The following is a 21,085-nucleotide window of genomic DNA, read 5'->3' on the forward strand; positions in this document are numbered from 1 at the left end:
CAAGAAGCAGTGATTTGCTGAACACTGCAGTCTCTCCTTAAAGAACAGCGTGACCCTTTCACTCTTGTGCTGCCTTCCCCATGGCTTTGAGGGGATGTGTTTGGTAAATAACATTGGAAAATCTCGAATGCCTGTCCTACAGGATAGGATTCCCCTGCCAACAGGCTGACACAAGGATCAGCTATAGCACATTGCTACAGAAACAGAAATAGTTCTTCGTTCCCTCCCCTTTACAAAAGGCCAACACTGCTGTGCACTGACCAAACCAGAGATGCATTTCTGCTCCGTGGTGGTCACTTTAACAGATACAGAGGAATAATTTCATCAGGCAGCTATTTGTTAGTTTGCAGAACAGTGCCACCAGCTCCAGCACTGATCCCTGTGTGGTGGGAGGCAGCAGGTTCACAGCAGGGTTTGTAAGGAGGACTCCCAGGGCCCTGTTGCCCTTGAGCAGGGAAAGCTGTGCACTCTGCAGTGCTGAGAGGCACCCCTCTGTCCAAGGAACTGTCTGGGAGGGATCCAAGAAGTCACTGTACTCAAACTGCTCGCTGGAGAGGCACAGAGTTCTAAGGGGAGTGAAGCTGGGGTGGTTCTGCTTCTCAGGCACAGCAAACAGATGGAGATACTCAAATCAGTGGCAGTTCTGGACTTCCAAAAATAACAAGCCAAAAACTCCTCAGTTTGAGAGGAGAAGAGAGCAAGAACAGAGTTTTACAGAGATGACCATGAGCAGTAAGATGGAGACATGACATTAACCCTTTCTCCCTCTATTTTAAAGAAAAAAGGGTGAGACAGGAGTAGTATCTAAAGAAAATTGATGAATGCATCTGCTAGGCCACAAAGAGAGAATCTGACAGTAAGGTGCAGAATAGAGACTACAGTATTATGTTCATATGCTGGAAATGTAACATCTACTGCATGAGTGGAGTTACTAAAGATTCACTGTCTCTGCACAAGTGAGGCCCACTCCTGTACCCAGTTACAGCCTGCCCTGTCCTGTACAGCTCTCACATTCATCTTCAGTCCCCAAGGCTTGTCAGAGTCTCCTGTAGAAAAGAGGAAGGCTCAAAGGGCACCTGCTATCCAGGGGACCAATGTAAAGGTTTTAATGAGCTCTAAGATGCCACTGAAACAGCACACAGAGAGCTGCCAAGCAGAAGCACTTGTACACCGTGGTCAGGACGGTGCCCAGCAGCAAGGATTCACATGAACCAGGGATGTGCATTGGTGGAAACATCTGATAGAGCAGTGGGGAGATCCCCAGTCAGGCCCAACAGGGAAGGCTGGGCCCTGTACATGCTCACTGCTGGCCATGGCCAAACCAGCACAGGCTAACTGCTCTGGAGGGGGGGCCTGGCCCTGGCACGGCTTCCACACACACTGCAGCTGGTCTGCAACTTGCCTGGATGCAGACTTTGTCATTTCACTGCAAATATTTCACTTCCTGCTCTGCTCTGCCCTGGGGCAGCCTCACCTGCAATATTGGGGCAGTTTGGGGCACCACAGTATAAGGGAGATCCAAAGCCATCAGAGTGTCCAAAGGAAAAAAACAAAGATGGGAAGGGCCTTGATTTGAAGCCGTGTGAGGACACTGAGGGCACTTGGAGAAGAGGAGGCTGAGGGGAGACCTCACTGCAGTCAAAACTTCCTGGGCAGGGGCAGAGGAGGGGCAGGGACTGAGCTCTGCTCTGGGGGAGCAGGGACAGCAGCCAGGGAATGGCTGGAGCTGTGTCAGGGCAGGGTCAGGTTGGATCTCAGGGAAAGGTTCTTCCCCCAGAGGGTGGTTGGCACTGACCAGGCTCCCCAGGGCAGTGGGCACAGCCCCAAGGCTGCCAGAGCTCCAGGAGGGTTTGGATGATCCTCTGGGGCACAGGGGGTGACTCTGGGGATGGGCCTGTGCAGGGCCAGGAGCTGGACTCGATGGTTCTTGTGGGTCTCTTCCAACTCAGCATATTCTGTGATTCTCTGAAATATTCCTCTTACTATATGTCCCTGCCAGCCATGGATGTTTCCTTGCTATGTTTTGCTTCTTTTCTTCTTTTTATGTGTTCTGGGCCTCCAATTTATTCTGATTAAAGGCTTGTCTCCTCTCATGCTTACATGTGAGAGCATTTAATGCTTATTCATTTTTAATTGCTCCTTTCACTTTGTCACTGAGTGTGGCTAAAGGCAGGAGATGATCCTACAGCTGTGCACCTGCAAAGAGCAGAGGAGCACACAGACAACATGGCAATCCTCAGGGCCAAGCCCTGTGCAGGCAGAATTTGGGGTACAGTTAGTACAAGCACAGCCTGTCCCTGGGTGGAGAAAGATGCTCCCTCCTAGGACCTAAGGCAGTGCAGAGCACAGCCTGGCATGAAAGCAGAATAAACAGACCCTATCCATTAGAGTCCATTAGTTCACCAGTCATTCCTGTTTCCAGAATCTCATCACAGTAACCTGCCTCCAAAGCAGCTCAAGGTAGGATGTAACAGGTTTATTATTAACAGCAGAGATGAACATGTGAACAAAGATGCTGGCACCATGGCAATCATTACAGGGCCTGCTGGTCACACCCCCCTCTGACATAACTGACTGGGCAGCATCGCACACAAATCACAGCCTCTGCCACTACACTTCCAAGTAACTCCAGAGAAACAGTCAGAGGAAAAAAAATCTCATTGAGAAAAAAACTAAGTGAGAGAGGTTATTGGATGGGTCTGCGATTGGGCCTGAACCCAGTCACCTAATTACCATGTGCGACCCCAGCACCGGAGCCAAACCCACCCCTGGGACTGGACCTGCAGCCACTTCCACACAGGAAGCAGGTAAGAAACCTCCTGGAGCTGGAAACTTTATCATTCCAGAGGGAAGCAACTTTCTGGGACTTTACAGACACTGCGTGGAGAAGAAGACTTTCTTCCTCTCTATCAGAACCAAGGCAAAGAATGTCAGAAAGCTTTTGGGTCACAGCAGATCACCTTCAGAGTGTGACTCCCGCCACTGGCACTTTGCCTCCTCCCTTCATGCTTCCTCTGTCGCAGACCATCTGAATACCAAGGTGACCTGTGAAGATAACACAGAGAGAGGAGGCATTTAGGAGCCACTGTGTCGATAGTTGAGGACAAAAGATAATTGTACTGTCCTCCTGGCTATTGACAGAGTGTTCCCTCAACTGCACAGCACCTGCCTGGAGGCTCAGCACCTTGTGAGGCTCAGTGTGTCACAGCCAGCGGCTCCCCGAGCCTGCCAGCACACAGGAGCCTTGGGTCAGCTCGGGGGAGAGAACCAGCCACTTGTGAACACAAGGCCAGCCTTTATCTTCTTAATATTCACTCCAAGAACAAAACTATCATCCAGGCTACAGTTATGCCTTGAAAAACACACAGGAGGTTTCTGGCTGTAAAAAGCTGAGCTGCTTGCATGTTTCTGGGGGACTGAACCTGCTGTCCAGGTGCACAGGCAAAGCTGCTCAGTCTCAGATCATAACAGATGATCCAAATGAGCCAGGGAGAGTGAGAGGAACCCACCTAGCTGCTCTACGGACACCAGGGCAGTGCAGAGAGGTCCCTGTTCATATTACATGAGAGAGCTGCCAACAAGCTACCTCAGGGATAACAGACTGTCCACAGTACTCCAAGCTCAGGAAGGACTCATTTCCCTTGCTCACTGAACAAACTCATCAGCACTTTGCACTCCTGGGCTTAGCCTTCAGCAGTGGAGTGAGTGAGCTGTCTCAGTTACTGTGGGTCCCTGCACACACAGTGCAGCTGCAGAACAAGCCCCAGCACCCACAGCACATCCACCAGGTGGGCAGTCGAGGCTCCCATGACCATCACTGGGTGCCAGGAAGGGTTTCTCGAGCCCTTCTCACACAGACATTCTCCTCTGTTAGAGCATTCACCTGGGAGACAAGCATCCATAGCTGAAATCCTTGCTCTAAGCCAAAGGGAATGCTCTGGAATGAGGTGATTCACCTTGCAGTTGGGTCCTCTGCTCTGGGTGCCAGAAAACTGGGCCCAAAATTCCCAGACTTGGGCAGGCAAATGATGAGAGGTTGGGGCTCTGCAAGATGAGTCAGCTGTCGTGCTTGCAGCCCAGTTCCCCTCTGGAAAAACTTCCAGAAGCCTGACATCTGCTCCACTGCAAACCAGAACATTTTTCTATACTCAGAAAGATCTGCAGGATAGGACAAGTATTTCCTGCCCAGCCATAACACACAGCAGTCTTCTCCACCAGCTGAGAAACCTCCCAGGAGAGATGGGCTCCCTCTCAGCCTCTCCTTTGGCAGAGTCCTCCAGGTGTCACAGAGAGGGGGCCTTGTATCTCTGCAACATGCCAGAGATGTGGCACCAGGGCACATCCCTCCAGCTCCAATGCCAAGCATTTTCCTCCCCCCTCTCCTCCTGGAGCACAGCGACACAGGGTACGGATCCAGAAGTCCCAGATCTTGCAACTTCTGTAGATGAGGTCTTGGATGTTACTCTATTCCCTCTCCATGTCCAAGAGGACATTGTCAGAGACCAGTCCTACACTTCATGTTTCCAGGTCCTGCACAACAGCAAAGCTTGCTCTGGTGGTCCCACTCACAATGCTGTGTCACCACCCAGAGATGCTCCCCCAGTCTTTCTGCTGTTCCCTCACAAGCCATCTCACACACACGGAGGTTACAAGGTTCTGGAGGTTACAAGGATCCCTGTGGGCTGCCATTGGGAAAAGGGGAGGGAGGTTATGAAGGTGCCCTGCTAGTCCCAGGCTGTCAGAGCTAGTGTTGTCCAGTTCCTTGGCCAGGAGCTGGTGTGGTTTCATGACTGCCCTGGACCTCAGCCCACATGGGATGCACCATGTCCACTGACTGGGAGCTCTCCTCTTGAGCTGCACAAAAGATGTGTGAGGCTGACACATCCTCAGTGAGATTTGGGATGACCCAAATCCTTGAGGTTGTCTCCAGGCTAAATCATCTGGTGATTAGGAGTGATTAGGAGACCTTCCCTTAGGCTTTGAAAGGGCCTTGAAGGTAATGGCCTGGTTAACCAGACATGTGGACATGAGTTTCCCCTGCACATCTGCCCCCCAGGAACAGTGTCAGGAGAGTCACTCCCAGATGAGAGGCTGCTTCACCACCCACTGCAAACCAGTACTTAGAGCAGGACGTGAAGAATCATGGAATCACACAATCATTATTGTTGGAAAAGACCTTTAAGACCATTGAGTCCAACCATTATCCCAGCACCATGTTCACCACTAAAGCATGTCCTCAAGTGCCACATCCACATGTTTTTTTAACATTTCCAGGGCTGGTGACTCCACCAGTTCCAGTGGTTGACCACCTCTGCTGTGAAGAAATTTCCCCTGATATCCAATTTAAACCTCCCCTGGCCCAACATGAGGCCGTTTCCTCTCATCCTGTCACTTGTTACCTGGGAGAGGAGACTGACCCCCAGCTGGCTGCACCCTCCTGTCAGGGCAGGAGAGCCTGCTGCAGGATGAGCAGGTCAGGCTGTGTGACAGCCATGGCTGAGCATCCTCTCAGCCCCTGCAGCTCTGACTTCAGCACGACCAAGGTAAGGGGCAACTCAACAGACATCCAGGGGACCTACACACTGGCATTGTTTCCAGTTTAATTCCTTCCTGGACATGTCACTTAGGACGTGGGCACGTAAGTACAGAGGGAGATATCCTTCTGAAAAACACATATAAAGAACAGTCCTGATATTTCCTTATTTTGTCAAGGAACATGCTACAGGAAGCACCTCTCAGGAGATGGGAATATTGCTGACTTGTCTTACAATCTGTTCTCTCACACACAGGGAGCTTATGGCCTTGTCCTCAGTGGCTCAAAAGTGGAAATGACATTTTAAACACTGACCTTATACTAATCAGCTTGAAGCACAAACAAGAGTTCACATCCCCTACTGTCTCTTTAGGTGATTTTTCAAATAAATCCAGCAGAAAATAACTTACAAATTCAACAAATCATTATAAGACAGATCTAGACATATTTCTTTTCTAATGGATAATTACAGATACAACATAAAATACATTTGAAATGCATCGTTTTCAAAAGGAGACAAAATGGACTTTAGCTTTAGCAGACCCTCTGTTCTTTGTTCTAGCAACTTCAGTGAAATGAAAAATGTGAAGTTTTAATTGAATTTACTTTTTAAAAAGGATGCTACAGGTAAGGCAGCGGCTCTATGACTGATTTTGCATAGTAGGTTCCTAAATAATATGTACTGAGCACATGCTGCTGTATGGTAGAGAATGTCAAAGCAGCAAGGCACTGTGGAAGTAAAATATATTAGTTGAACGTTCCTGCTAAAGCTGCAAGAAGGATATTTCAGCAGACCCTTCTCAGCTGTAAGAAGATCAGATGAAGGGTTATGTTCTCCCATCTCCAGTTCCAAGGTGAAACATCACCTGCATTTTCCACAATTTCTTTGTGATCCATAAGAGCAAAACCTAATTTTAAACAGCTTTATTTTTTGAAGTGTAACTCTGTACTAAGGGCCAAAATCTCGACCAGGGGAAGCAAAGTTCTGGCTGCAGAAGTTGCTCCTTCTGCCCACAGGACAAGCTGTGTCTACAACCCCCAACACCATCCCCAGCCCACTCCAGCTCAAGGGCCTCAGAGAAGAGCTTTATGTGATTCCACAGTAGCCAACGAACAAATTCTTAATAACTCTCAGCTTCTCTTCCAGCTGAGTTAAAATTTTAAGTGTATTATATTGCACACAGAGAATCCTAACACAGCCTGTGGCTAAAGTTTAATGTCCCTACGTGGTGACAAGCAAGTGGAAGTGTTGTGGTGCCACTGCCAAGCCACAGGTGAGTGCTGAGCTCTGCTCTGTCCCAGCTGGGGAGAGGCTCTCATGGACTGTCAGGGCCCCGAGGACACTGATAGGTTTTAATGGCCCTGCCCAGCCTTATCTGGCACCTCCACCCCCACCCCTGGTCCCAGGAGCCCCATTTTGGGGAGTGTTGGTCCCAGCTTAGCTGATCTCGGCTTGAACCCCAAAAGTGAAGCAGCCTGGCTGTCAGTTCTTTATCTGCTCCCTTTCCAAAAATGTATCTGAAACCAGAGAAACCAGTAATTTTTCTTGATTGCACTTTCACTGTCAGCAAAAAAATTAGGGGGTTTTCTTTCTGATTAGTCCAAGTTCACAGGAACTAAATGAACATTTCAAAACAGAAACAGCACAATGACATTTTAGCAGCTTTCAAAATTTAACACTTTTGTGTATTATTTAATGAAAGTTTAACATTTACCCCAGCACTTTATTTCATAACCCTCCAGACTCTCTGTTATCCTAGGTATCTGAACATATACCATGTTAAAGTATTCATAATTAAATGACACCATAGGACAACTGCCAAGCAACTTCATCCTGGGAATGAGCAATGAGGAGAAATCTTCAGCTGCACCCATGGGAAGAGCTTTTTCCCCTGGGTGTCTTTCAAACCATGTTATTTTACATGTTGGACTTTGGGTATCTGCCTCACACCGAGGTTCCACTGCCCTCAACAAGTGCCTGGTTTTCCCCATTGCCCAGACAAGAGCCACAGAAACCAGCCCAGGAAGAGACTTCTCTTCTCTAGACACCTACACTTGAACAAATGAAGTTTGAGTTTCTCAATCCAGTCACAAAAAATAAACACCAAATCCAACTCAAACAGCTGAGATACAGTTTAGATCTCTAAAGTCTTGCTGCATTGCTTTAGTCTTACAAGTCTTGGCATAAATTCTATTAGAAGTAATTTCAAATTCACTCACAGATCACTGATGCCAATGTTGACTGGTGTCAGGCCTGCCACTGACCCCAACATCAATCCCTTAGAAACACCAGCCTTCCCACTGACAACAACCTTAGAAGTATTTTTTTCATGTCTAATTCATATAATATCTGCTCCACTGCTTCTGGGAGCTACTATTTGACTCCAGCTGTCCAGCAACTGCAAATGCTGCACAGCTGCTCTATCCTACATTTATTAAATAACCTCTCTGTCAAACTGGTACTTTCCCAAAGAATGAAATCAGGGATGTTTGACAAAACCTGTTTTTCACAGGCTGTCACAGACTGCAGCCATTAGTCTCAGTCTGCCCTTGACTGTGGCTCCTAAAAGCTGTATTTCCCTCTGCTCCCAGAGTCTCCTTCCGCCAATAATTCTCTGTAAGTCCCTGTCCTCACACCCTGGTACCCCACCACATGGCACTACATCATCTCCAGCCCCTTGGTTGTCTCCCATAATCTCTTTGTCTCCTTTGCTTTCTTTTCCTTGATCTTTGTGGCACATGCTGTACATGTTCAGCTGGAGATTAAAAGAAGCAAAGTGTTCCCTAAGCAGATCCAAACCTTTTATCCCTACTTTCTATATAATGAGAAAAAAAAAGAGTGCGTAAATACTTTTTACCTTTCCTTGATGTTCCATGCTCTTTGCATTCTTTCCCTTTTTTTGCACTGGCTGTTCCTAATGGACAAACCTTGGGTTCAGTAATAGTCTGGTTTTCCCTTTTTGGTGCTCCTTGATGTGGGGACTCTGTGAGGCACGGAGCAGCAGTGGGATCACAGAGATTTGGTTATCCTGACTTGTGCAAAGATTCCACCACTGGGACAGTCATCTGGTACTTAGTCCTGGATCAAGAGCTTTAAACAGTTCCCCCCTCAGCTATGGCAGGAAATCCAGCCCACCAGCTGCAGGAATCCTGGGGACTAATTGTAAAATACTCCCTAGACTCCAGGTTGGTGCAAATAGAGGAGCCGATAGGGTTGCTCACCATAGATTTTCTGAATTCCTTGGAGGTCATCCTGGGGCAGTTTGAAGTTGTGTGTCTCCATGTACTGGTAGAAAGGAGCCATGATAGCGCTGGGATCGTTGGAGTGCTCCAGCCCCAGCGCGTGCCCCAGCTCGTGGACCGCCACCAGGAAGAGATCGTTCCCTGCGGAAGGAAGGACAGCCAGGTTAGTGCACAGCCACAGCCTGAGCCAAGCCCAGGACCTTCCTACTCCTAAAGCAAGAAGCAAATGCTTTGCTCTCTGACTGCACAAGCAGGTCACAGTGCCAGGGTCAGCTCCTGGAGATGGTTTCAATCCCAAAAGTCTGCACGGATCAGTCATTGTCACAGAATGTGCCCTTGAGCACCCATGACCAGATAAAACAGGCCGGCCTGGAGTGAAAGGACACTGACTGTAGACTCTTCGGTACAGAGTTTACAGAAAATGGCCAACAAAATCATCACTGATACCACTGGCTCCTCACCTGGGTGCTGCCAGGAGAGGTGAGAGCACGGCCAGTCCAATAATCAACAGGGGTTGGTAATCAACAGGTGCTTTGTGCCCCTTCTGGGTCCTCTGGTGCTGTGCTCTGATCTGACCTGGACCAATAAATCCTAGGGGAGATCTGTAAGGCACCTGGCAAGGCAGGAGGGAGGGCAGAGAAGACTGGGATAACACCCACTGTCCCACCTGTAGTGGGGCTGGGGCAGCCCCATCTCCTCCAGCACAGGCCCCTCAACACACTTGTACTCTGCTGGACCCCTGGCACTGCCGTGTCTGCAGGAAGAGCTGAGCACTGGTACCCCATCCTGCAGGAGGCAGAGCCACACAGGGAAAGGTTGGGTTGGATCCCAGTGGTGGGGACAGGAGGAAGGAGGAAAGAAGGGGCACAGTTCTGACAGGAAGAGGAGCCCTCTCTGGTGCAGAAGCTGGAAGGAGTGCAGCGAAGAAGGGGTACCTTCAACTCTACAGGCATACATTCCTCTTCAGTCCACGGATCTGGGACCCCCATCTCCTTGATCTAGTGTGGTCCCTGGATGTCCTACTCCGTGAGGGCACCTTGACATGGGAGGTGACACAGGCAATGCCGTGTGAGGGATGAAGACACAGCCACCAAGGCCTGACCTAAGAGCCTCCTGATGCCAATAAAAAGTCTGAGCCCACAATTCAGCCCAAATTCAGGCTCCTCTGGTTTTGTTTCCTTTGGCAAGGCACAAACCAAGAGCACTTGCAATCAGACACAGGGGAAGACAGTTGTCAGTGGCTCCTCTGCAGAATCTCTAAAACATTTCTCCATTCCCCACATCCCCAAACTGAACCTGAGGTACCAAAGCTCAGTTCTGTGCACAGAATTGAGCTCTCCCTGGGACAGGAGTTGCAACAGTGACTCATGGAGAACCATCTCCACTTTTAGTCATAAAAATGTGACAACACAGGTTGAGGGGTCTGCGAGTCTTCACAGCAGGGAGCTTTGGCAGTATCTCAAGATACCTGAAGTCAGCACCAAGCAGTGCTCCCCTGGCCACACACATCACATCAAACATTTGAGTTGGAGGGTGAAAGAATCTGAACGTGCAAGACATGTTAAAATATACAAATGCACTTCAAATAAATTTGTTCAAATGAAAGTATCCAAAACCATGTGCAGGCTAAAATTTAGCCATATACGGATGTAAAATGCCAGAATTTATGTATTCAGGAAATCCAAATGGGGACTTAGTAATTTTTCTCACCTGTTGCTGAAAAATCTGATGTGTGCAGAACAAGTCAATAAAATGTCCAACAGTGCAGTATAAAATGCATTAAGTAGTTTTATGGTAAAGTTTGGAGGAGGACTGATCACTCTTCACGGGTTTTCAAAAACACTCAAGCTTAGAAGATGCTCCCAGTTTCCAAATGGGACTCAGAGACTCGAAGTCCTGTTACAAATTGAACGGACTTACTCTCCTGTATCACTTAAATACTCATGAAATCACCATTTTCACTGCACCCACAACTATTCACACGGGGAAGTCCATGGTAAAGGTCACAGTACAGAGCTGACTTTCATGAGACTCTTCTCATCGTTTACCATGGACTCATGGCACTGTGCCACTGCCAGGGACATTTTCCCTCACCAGTTTGGTGGTATTTTCCTCCTTGCTGAAGTATCTGCAGTATTTGCAGTGCAAATGTCTGGAACTCATGTCTATGTAAACCTACATATAAATCTATGTAAGTCACTTGCCTCCATGTGCTAAACCCTTATCAGGAGCATGAGATCAGACACTATCTTAAGTTAAATTAGTTTCAAATAGCTTTCAATCACTTGTTTCAGCCCAAAACAAACATCAGTCCACTTTACAGCTGGAAAATGAATCCCACAGGCTCACAGGATGGTTGAGGCTGGAAGGCACCTCTGGAGATTGTCCAGTCCAACCCCCCAGCTCAAGCAATGTCAGGTAAAGCAGGCTGTCCTGTCAGGTTTTAAATATCAAGTTTCTTGTATTGGGAAGCCTCATACTCCAGATGTGCTGAGTAAAAAGGAAGGATCATCTTGCTTGACCTGCTGGCAGTGCTCTTCCCAAGGCAGCCCTGGGTGCTGTTGGCCTTCTGTGCTGCACGGACACATTGCTGACTCACGTTCAACTTGGTGTCAACCAGGTCCCCCCAGGTCCTTCTCTGCAGAGCTCTTCCCAGTCTGTGGGCCACCAACAAAGCCCAGGTGCAGGGTTGTGCATTTCTCTTTGCTTGCCTTCAACCTGGGGAAGGCCCATTCCTCCAGCCTCTCAATGACAGCATCACTGGGCAGTCTATCAACCACTCCTCCATGTTTCCTATCATCTTCAAACCTGCTAAATGTGCACTCTGCTGCACCACTGATACAATTTCATGAAGATATTAAACAGTATTGACCTCATATCAACCCCTCTGACACACAGCCTGAACTCCTCCATCTCATGGTTACTGCAGCCAAGGATGCTACTGATCTTCACAATACCCATTAGTTCTTCAAGCATAAGGTCTAGCAGATCATCTGTCTTTGTTGGCTCCCTGATCACCAGTGAGACAACCAGGAAGAGTTCTGAGATGATCAGCAAGCCCAGAAAGATGAAGGCTCATTCCTGAGGAAGTACCTCAACATCCATGCTGGTCATTCCAACCAGCTCTTCCACAGAAACACCCCTTTTCCCAGCTATCCTTATGAAATACCTGTACCTGGAAATACAAACAGATGTGGAAAACAGCTGCTTCTGTCCAGTTTTAAATCACCATTTTGACTGGCAGTGGTGTGTGAAGATGCCACAGAGCATGGAAAATGTTGGCTGGGGAACTTCCTTGCACCTAGAGGTAAGAACTTACTAGGAAATGAACCTTCCCAGTTCCAGCACAGCCACAGAGGGCAGGTCACCACTGGAGCTATCCTCCTCCATGGCCAGGAGGCCACCCAAACTGGAGCAGTCATGTGCTGGGGGCAGTGGCTGCAGCAGATGAAGTAGAGCTCAAGAGAATTTCTAGGAAATGAACTGACCTCCACAAGAAGCAGGACAAGAAGCTCCTCTTGGCTCTCTACAAATGCCTTGGTTCTCAATGCAGTGGTTGCTTCTCATCTGCCTTTGCTGAAAGGCAGTAGAATGGCAGTGGCAGACACAGCTCCTGCTCCTTCTGCTCCCTGCCCTGGCCAAAAATTTCTCACCACTGTTTCATCCCCTCACCCTTCTGTTCTCAGAAGGAAGAAGCCTCCTCCCAAGCACATCCCACATCAAACTCATTTCTTTGGTAAAGAACTCTCAAATTGTTTGTAATATTCTACCTTTCCCTGCAGAGTTAAGAAACACATGGCTTTATTGCAACAACACAGAGAATGCCAGAGTCACAGATAAACTGAGTTATGTATGATCTTCCTTCTACTCACATACTCCATCCCTCATGACTGCTGGATCTTCATCCAGAACAAATGGCTGTTCAGTCGGGTAACAGACATTTTGACACAGGTTATTCTTTGGGAAGCCTTTTTGTACAGCTTCATTCATTGTATTGTGAAAATCCATATCAAAATGTTTTATATATTTGGCTAAGCCACTCCCAGAAATGCCTGCCAGTTCACAGGAACAGGTCACAGCTATTATGGCAGTGCTGTGATATCACTTACTACCACCAGCATTTATCCCTGAGCTGTACATGGAGCTGTAAGGAGTGTGTGCTCTGGAGAGCACCTGGCACAGGGGAGTGTGAATCCAGGACACAGCTTCTAAGAGAAAAGTAGAACAAATAATACTGGATATCTGATTAATAAGAGAAAAGCACCTGTGAATCTCTGCTCTTTGTCATGTAAATTTTATACTTTATGAACTGTATCACTGTGCCAACACATCTACTTATTGCAGTTTACTCAAACATAATTAAGAAGACATATAAAGGTTATATTTTGAAATTTTATTGAAGTAAGAATGATACTGAAGAAATCAGATGGTTGTGTGTGACAATAGCATGCCTTGGTAATTACAGAAAAGATGGTGTGAACTAAACATGCTTTAAACACACTAAAATGACTCCTTCCACTCCAACAGCCATGTAGACACAACTGTTTTCCAAGCACAACTTAAAGAAGCTTTAGGGCTACTCTAAGCTATGCCTTGGTTTTGGCATCTTCAGACCTGGTGGGTCTGACCTGTCCAACAGAAGAACATGTGATCTGTGTGTGCTCCTCCATTCACCTCCACAACATGCTCTGCTCAAAGAAAGCTTCTGGATGCTCTGAAGGCCTTGAAGAAGGGATGATGCTGTTCTGTGGAATTCTGGAGTTCAGTGGAAAACAGCTTCTTGACCTAGAAAGGAAGAAAATATGTGTTAAAAAGAAATACAGGTGTCATTTTGTTCAGAAGCAATTATTGTTTTAAGCGTAGCAATGAACATGATTCATCCTAAGGAATTAATGAAAACTGAAGAGTGACTGAACAGCTTCACTGGAGAAAGAAGGAGTGATAACCTGCAGTCTTAACAGCAATTGTACCACAGCCACATTAAACCATCTCCACGAGACCAAGTGACTGCAGAAGGTCAAAGAACTGCATTATGTTACCAACCACCATGAAAGACAATTTGCCTTATTGTCCTCAAAAGGCCACGTGCAAACCAGGGTGGTAGCTGTGCTATACACCTCACTAATGGTGCAGGCTGTGCTTTCTCTGACATCCACAGATGGCACCATGAGGACAATCTCCTGCAGAAACTCAGAGCAAAAATATAAACTAATTGTCTGGAATGGCAAGGTCAAAACTGGCAGAGTGGGCAGCCAGAGAGAGGGGCAGTCGTGACACTTCAGCTGGCTCAGCAGCCTGACAGTCAGTGGAACATGAGTGTTCTGCTGAAAAATTTACCCTTCTCTTTCACAAGTGTAGGTTGCAATTCCCTAAATGATTCCATATCAAAGAACTACTAATCCCAAAAGGAAAATTTCTATTTGCCTATACTAGTATAGAATTTGGTAAAACGGATGTTAAAGCAGCAAAGAAATGAAAAAAACTCATAAAAACATGAAAAATGTAAATATGACTTTCATTCCATCAGTCTTGAAAAGAAGCTATTGTTTATATTTTAAAAGTATTTAAACACAGCAGGGTCTACAGACAGAATTCAGTTTTAACCCAGCTGTGGAACAACTGGAAGGTAACTAAAAAACCTCAGGTCCTGGTACAGGCAGTGTGAATACAAACCAGTCTGTGCTATTTGGGATTCTTTCCTACCAATCAGTTTGAAATGATATTTAACTCCTGGTGCTGGCAACAAAGTACTGCTCTGGAAGCTGTGAGAGCAGCTCTGTGCCACAAAGAGGGTGTTCTCTACCTAGGACAGGAGGTTTTCTGTCTTTGTCCTCCCCTGACATGGAAGGTTCCTGATGGGGCTGTAAAGACTGAGCAGGACTGAGACATGAGAGAGCTGGGCTGTAAGAGACCTCCCCCTCAAAGTGGTATTCTGGGTGGATCTGGGCAGAGAAGTCAAACTGTCTTCAAATCCTGAGCTCTTCTTCAGAATCAGGAGAGAAAAGATAATTTAAACAACTTTTGCTGCTCGTGTGTGTCAAAATCCAGAGTTCTGGGTGTCACTTCCCTGCTGATGCTACAATCCACCTCTGCCTGCAATGACCAGCAAACTTTTTTCAATGATTCATCTCTTTTTCTTTTTTTTCTCCTTCCTGAAGGCCTGTTATTTTACTCCTCCTCCCTTCAGCAAGTGGAAGGCAGCAAGTTTACTAAAGACACTGCTGCATTTTGGCTTGTTTCACATCATGTGTTTCTGATTTATAAAGAAAAGTGGCAAAAAGACTTTTTGGCTCACCTTGATTCTCGTGACCTGTTTTTTTCACAGTTAGGGGTTTTTTTCTTCCTTTTTAAGGGAATGACACATCATTTTGATCCTTTCTGACTCCTTCCTATGAATCCCAGAGTATCTCGTTCTGTGTGGAAAGAAGGAAAATACTTTACTTTGATTATACAAAAATCAATAGGATTCCAAATACTTATATAAATATACTCATACTTTGTGTATTGAACAACTACTGACATGAAATGGGTAATATTTTTTTAATAGAGCATTGTGAATATCAGGTGTATTTACAAGTACACTGCTTTGAAAGTGGAATTTGCAGATGACTCTTTCAGCTATAATCAATAACTAGCACTGTCAAACTGCCAAGCTTTAAAATCCAGCCTGCACTAGCACAGCACTACTGTAAAGCCATTTCTATGTAAAATGACAGCAAAGACACCAAAAGAAAGCACTACTTACAGAGATGCTGTCCAGGGGTGAAGAGGAGGAAGGTGAAGTCAGGAATCTTCGCTGTGTGCTGATGGGCTTCCTCTCCTCACCTTTGGGTTGACATGACAGGGCTATAATCTCAAACTTGCTGATTTAAGCTGCCTGATTTGATTTCTTTTTGCTGTGGCTGCCTCTCTTGAAACCATGTGTCTGTGTGTTTGCTCAAACTGGGTTCAGCATTAGCAAATGATTTAAGAGAACTCTGGCTCATGGGGTCAAGTCTCTCTAAGCAGTCACAGGATGGAACCAGTGATAAGCAGGTATGACCTGGAGACTAAACACTGAACTGGTCTTCACTGAACAAAGTACTGAGCAACAGCATGACCTGGTGATGTATCATAAAAAAGGCTTGAGAGAATAAATTGAAATTTTAATACAATTTACGCCCCACTTGACTTTCAACATCCCTATGAAAGTCTTTCAGATAACGTCTTCTGCATTAAAGGACACATGAGTAACTTCAAGGCAGTTCTGTTTTTCACTCTGAAAAATGCTGATGCTCGTTTTCAACAACACTGTCAGAAGCCTGAAAAACAATGATGGATTCAAAATGTCATTTGTTAGAACAAAACTCTTTAGATGTGGAGATGTTCTGTACCTGAGAAATCAGAGAAAGAAAATTAAAAATGTATTTAACAGCCAAACAGCACAAAGATTATATGGGTTCTGTGTCGTGATTTATTCATTATATTGATATTATTGATATTGGTATTGTTTTAAAGGTTGTCTTTGCTGGCCTCAGTATTTCCATAGAAAATGAATACGAGAAAAAGTGGTTAAATAAGAAAGAAATGAGGCAGAAAGCAAAGCAAAACGCAGAAGACACGAGAATTAATCAAAGAGAAAAGGTTACCAAATTCTGGCAACATGCTGGGTGAAGGTACAGGGGTTAAGGGAAGCTGCATTTCCTCCCAGCAAGCAGGCACTGCACCTGGACAAGTCAGGTAAGGGGAGTGCAAGCAGATAACAGAGAATCAAGCAGGAAAAGTGGATACCAACACTAATCTCAAAGAAAAAAAGAAAGCAACAGCTGGATACTTTGCATTCCTCTTAGCTCCCTCCCTCCATGTAAAACAACACAATTGTAATTAAACAAATCAAACAGGATAAAGAATGTTTGGCCAGCAATGTTTCCAAAGTGACTGGAAACACCTGGAATTCTTTGATAACAAAGAACTATTTGACCAGGGGAAAAAAAAAACCCCAACAACTTACTTACACATCCCCCTTAATATTAGGGAATCTGTTAGATATCCTAACATATGTTCCATGTTTATAGGATTAATCTAGTGAGTGCTCACAGAAACCTTGTACATTTGGGACTTAAAAAAAAGTGTAACAAGCAGAGTGGGTTCAAAAGGATCAAACATCTGGCAAAAAAATACTTTTTATGCACCCATAAGCATCACCAGTCCTCCCTCATGAAAGATCTCAATATTAAAAGATTTCTGTTTTTAGTAGGGTGACAGAAGAAGAGAATTTTATGAGTTGAATACCTTGTTATGGCTCAGAGTTGCCACGAGAAGTAACTGCACTTTGGTCCTAAGTTCTAGGAATTAAAATTCTGTCTGTTTGGCAATGCTAAAGAATTATGGAAAAACATAGATTGAAAGGCATGGCTGGAAGCCACCAAGTTTACCTCTCTGCTTCAAGCAGGGCTAATCTCAAAACTACATCAGGTTGCTCAGGACACTCCAAAAGGATGGAGTGCCCACATCCTCTGCAAGTGCAGCCTCTGGGTTGTACCACTGTGCTGGTAAGAAGGTTTTGCCTTATGCCCAGCTGGGGTTTTCCCTGTTGCAGCTTGTGCCCGTTGCCTTTTGTTCCCTTCTCTGTTCACCTCCAAGAAGAGTGTGGGCTCTGTCCTCTCCATAAGATCTCCTCACGTGGAAGACTGCTATAGACGCTTCCTCCCCATCCTCCTCCTCCTCACTAGGCTGAACAAGCCCACTGTCCCTGTTTTCCTCTTGCTCCCATCCTTTATCACCTCAGTGTTCCTGCACTGGACTCTTCCCAGTTTGCCGACACCCTTCATGCACTGGGGACCCCAAACACCACACTCCATTCTCAAAACATTACTTGTTTCAACTTGCACTGATGGCAAATGTGAAGAAGGCTTTGCAAAAAGATTCAGCTATGGAACAATAAAAGCTTTCTGGATTAAAACAGTGACAAAGAGCAAGGGGGGGAAGGCAAGGAGAATGGAAGGCAGAGGTTTGAAGAAATAAAACTCTGCCCAGAATGCAGACATACAATAGTTCTGTTGTGGTTTTATGATCAAGATGTGCATCCTCAAGCTAAAAGGACAGCAGCCCTTTTTCCTGCCCCAGCCACCCATCTCTACCTACTCTTTCATTTGGGCTCAAGAGGTGAGGCAGCTCTAAGGCAAACCAGACCAGGAGAAAGGCAGAAAAAGACAAACCCCATTTGGCTACATACATTCCCTTATCTGGTTCACACTGAGGCCACTTCAACTCTCCCTTGGTTCAAAAGGGAAGAAACAGTAAGAGGTGGTGGGAAAACCATGACAGTGATGGGAGGAGGCACGTGCAAAATGCCCTGTGTGGAATTCCAACCGAGGGGAGACCTAAAGCATCTCCGTGGAGACCCAGAGCACGAGTCTGCAGTTCCAGCAGCTGAGAATGAAAAGCATGGTACTTGAATTCTGTTTCTCATTCGAGGTCAAATTATTTAGGGCTCTGAAAGACACTCATCCCTCCATGATCCAGGAATCTGAACAGGGAAAGCCATACACCTATTCCTTGGGACAGTCTGGAGAACAGCCTGTTCTAGCCAGATACGGTCCATAAAATATAAGGATATTGCTCAGTAACTGCATTTGTACAGAAGAAACCTTCCATATTGTATCTCTAATGTCTTCTGAGGTATTCAAGATGGGTGAGGAGAGGCACATACTCAGAAGTGACAGTAAAGGCAACAAGTATCAGAAGCACAGGACATCCTCCCTAAGGCACCCAAGATGGACCAAAGGGACAAAGCCACAGGTCAGAGGTCTAATGGTACAGACCACAAGCACAGGAGCTGCTGTGGCAGAATTGCCTGGGTAATTTTAAGAACTTTGTATTCATGGCAAGAACAAAAAGAGTACCAGGACATCCAGGTTCAAGCTCAAATTAATTTGGTGCATCAGATTTGTAAAAAGAACAGCCCAAGCTGTTACAGGAGAGTGGTTCTCTCAAAGCTTGGCTAAATGCCTGTGCTTGTGCAACTGAACTCCACTGCAAATGTAGAGGTGAGAGACAGGATCCCATCTTTAGGAACAGGGATACAAATGTCCCAAGAATCAGGAAAATTTGTGATATTAATAGTGCCAGGACAGAAAACAGTAGATATATCTCGAGTGAAGACACTACTTTGAACACTGACCAGCAGATTAAATGTCAGCTCTAAGCTATACATGCCCCTCCTCCCAACAGGTACTACAGGCTGTCAGTAAACTCCAAAATTAGCCACCCTAATCAAAGTTTTCTCACTGCAATCCTTGCTGAACATTCCCATTAGTAAGCTCAGGCAGTATTTGGCTGTTCTGAAAGCCTGCTCAGGTTCCTGAACATATGCCATGTCCAGATGGTGGATTCAGGAGCGCTTGCTCTGTTGTTCAGGTAGATGTCCACTGGAACAATGCTAGTGAAGGAATCACAGAGAAAAAGCTTCCAGTTTCTCTCCTTGGTGACTGACAGAACCTTCCCAGAAGGTGGTTCAGGCCCTTTTCCTCCAGAACTTCTGCATGATTTAGCACTGAATGTGACCCATGAGGTCCCATCTCCCGCACCGGTGCTGGCAGCGTCTTGTACACAGGGCACATTTTTTGGCTGCTTTCCTTCAGAAATCCTGAATAGGAAGCTTTCCAGAGAAGCTTCTGCAGGAACACACTGGGATCTATGGGGGACACATTTGTTTTTTGACTGTAAGATTTGTTCACTTGCTGCAAGCAAAGCTCAGCATTTCTTGCCAACATCCAGAAAACCATCAGAGTGGACATCCTACATTCACAGAGAGAACCTGGTACAGGTGTGAAGCTGTGCAGTGGAAGAGAGGTACTGAAAGGTGAGCCCTGTGATCTGCAAAATGATCACACGATGTGAAGCTGAGTTAGACTACAATTGCTACAGAAATAACTTGTCAGCTGGGGGGTTATTCCAAGAAGAAGCTGCCCTTGGGCACACTCCCACCTACAATGCTACACAAGCAGATGATAAAGAGGGTATTAGGGACTCTGGGCATGCTGAAAGAAATAAAATCTGGTCATCTTCATATCTCAGTTCTTACCTTGCTTTGATACTAAAAAATTTCTTTAATATACCCATAGGGGGTTGCAAACACCACAGATTTAGTGGTATAGTGTTGACTACACATGTAACAGCAATGGTTTTTTACTTTTAAAATACCCTGAAGAAGATTTGCCTGGGATTATTACTGATACTATTTATAATATTAAACTGGAGATTAAAATTTACTTCCTGTAATTAACCTGGATTAAACTAATGTTCAAGTTGTCAGAGGTGTGTAAGAGCTGTCATGTGCAATGTGGATAGTTAAACTTTCTGTCATTCTGGGTTCCTTTTCAGCTTGTTTTTGGAGACACATACATATCTAATTATTATTTTCATATAAAGGCTAGGAAATACTTGATTTGGCCAGTTAATGAATTTCATGCATCACCTCTGTGCTTTAGCCAGGTTAGATGAGACACCGAGGTGCCAAGGGAGAGAGATCCCCTGTGTGGTTGTGTAGATGATTTATCTCTAAATGTAAAACCACCCTTCTCCTCTTTTTCAGTTGCATCTTGTTTGCCATATCACTTCTCTGATTTGCCTTTATCCCTTCAAATTCCGATTTCCTGCTTCCTGCTTCTAGCTGCTCCCATCGACACTATCGTCTGAAAACAAATGAATTCTGTATCCCGTGAGCCCAGTTAGTAAGGGTTGCTCCAGGAGTTCAACTTCCCACCTGGTTTTGCCCATCCTCATCATAAGATTATCTAAATTAATCTTCCACAGCTTGCTTATGAGAATGCCAGAGGAGGCAGCTCCAAGTGTTGGTGCATGTGTCCTTGTTCCCATGGGTTCCAAAAGACAACCCACAGCATCAGAGCCAGTATAATTATAATAATAATTCTAAGGGACATGGTAATGGCCATGCTGTCCACAAGGGCAAAATCAGTATAATAATGACCATGCAAAATGATAATAAGTATATAAATCCCAACTAATGATCCACTAAGTGGGTTGATAAAATTGCCAGTGAACCCCAGTGGATTACCAGGAGGCATCTTTACAAGACAGAAGCTTTCAGGATACACCACATTCTCTACATATAAATCCTCTGGTTTGCTTGCACAGAAAGATCTGTTCAAATCATTCTTACTTTTCCTGACTGGATGAGATTTCATGTGAAATGTTTCACTTTTATCTATATAATTTGCACTGTCAGTGAAGACTCCAAAGCAGCTCTTCTGTGGAGTGACAGCTTCATCCAAACACGGATGGACAAACTCTGCAGGGGCCACAGCA

The 21,085-nt window shown here is 45.7% G+C and overlaps 1 protein-coding gene across 1 annotated transcript in view; it reads right to left on the reverse strand.

Moving 5' to 3' along the window:
• MMP24 (matrix metallopeptidase 24) overlaps nucleotides 1-21,085 on the reverse strand; it is a 45,959-nt gene that overhangs the window by 10,772 nt on the left and 14,102 nt on the right. The window contains exon 5 of the mRNA XM_051803368.1: nucleotides 8,756-8,917. Coding sequence (XP_051659328.1) covers nucleotides 8,756-8,917 — 162 coding nt within the window. The remainder of the gene's footprint in view (nucleotides 1-8,755; nucleotides 8,918-21,085) is intronic.

The sequence above is a fragment of the Manacus candei genome, unplaced genomic scaffold (assembly GCF_025592945.1).
Source record: "Manacus candei isolate 608988 ecotype Guabito, Panama unplaced genomic scaffold, ASM2559294v1 h1tg000057l, whole genome shotgun sequence".
In the NCBI taxonomy this organism is placed as follows: Eukaryota; Metazoa; Chordata; class Aves; order Passeriformes; family Pipridae; genus Manacus; species Manacus candei.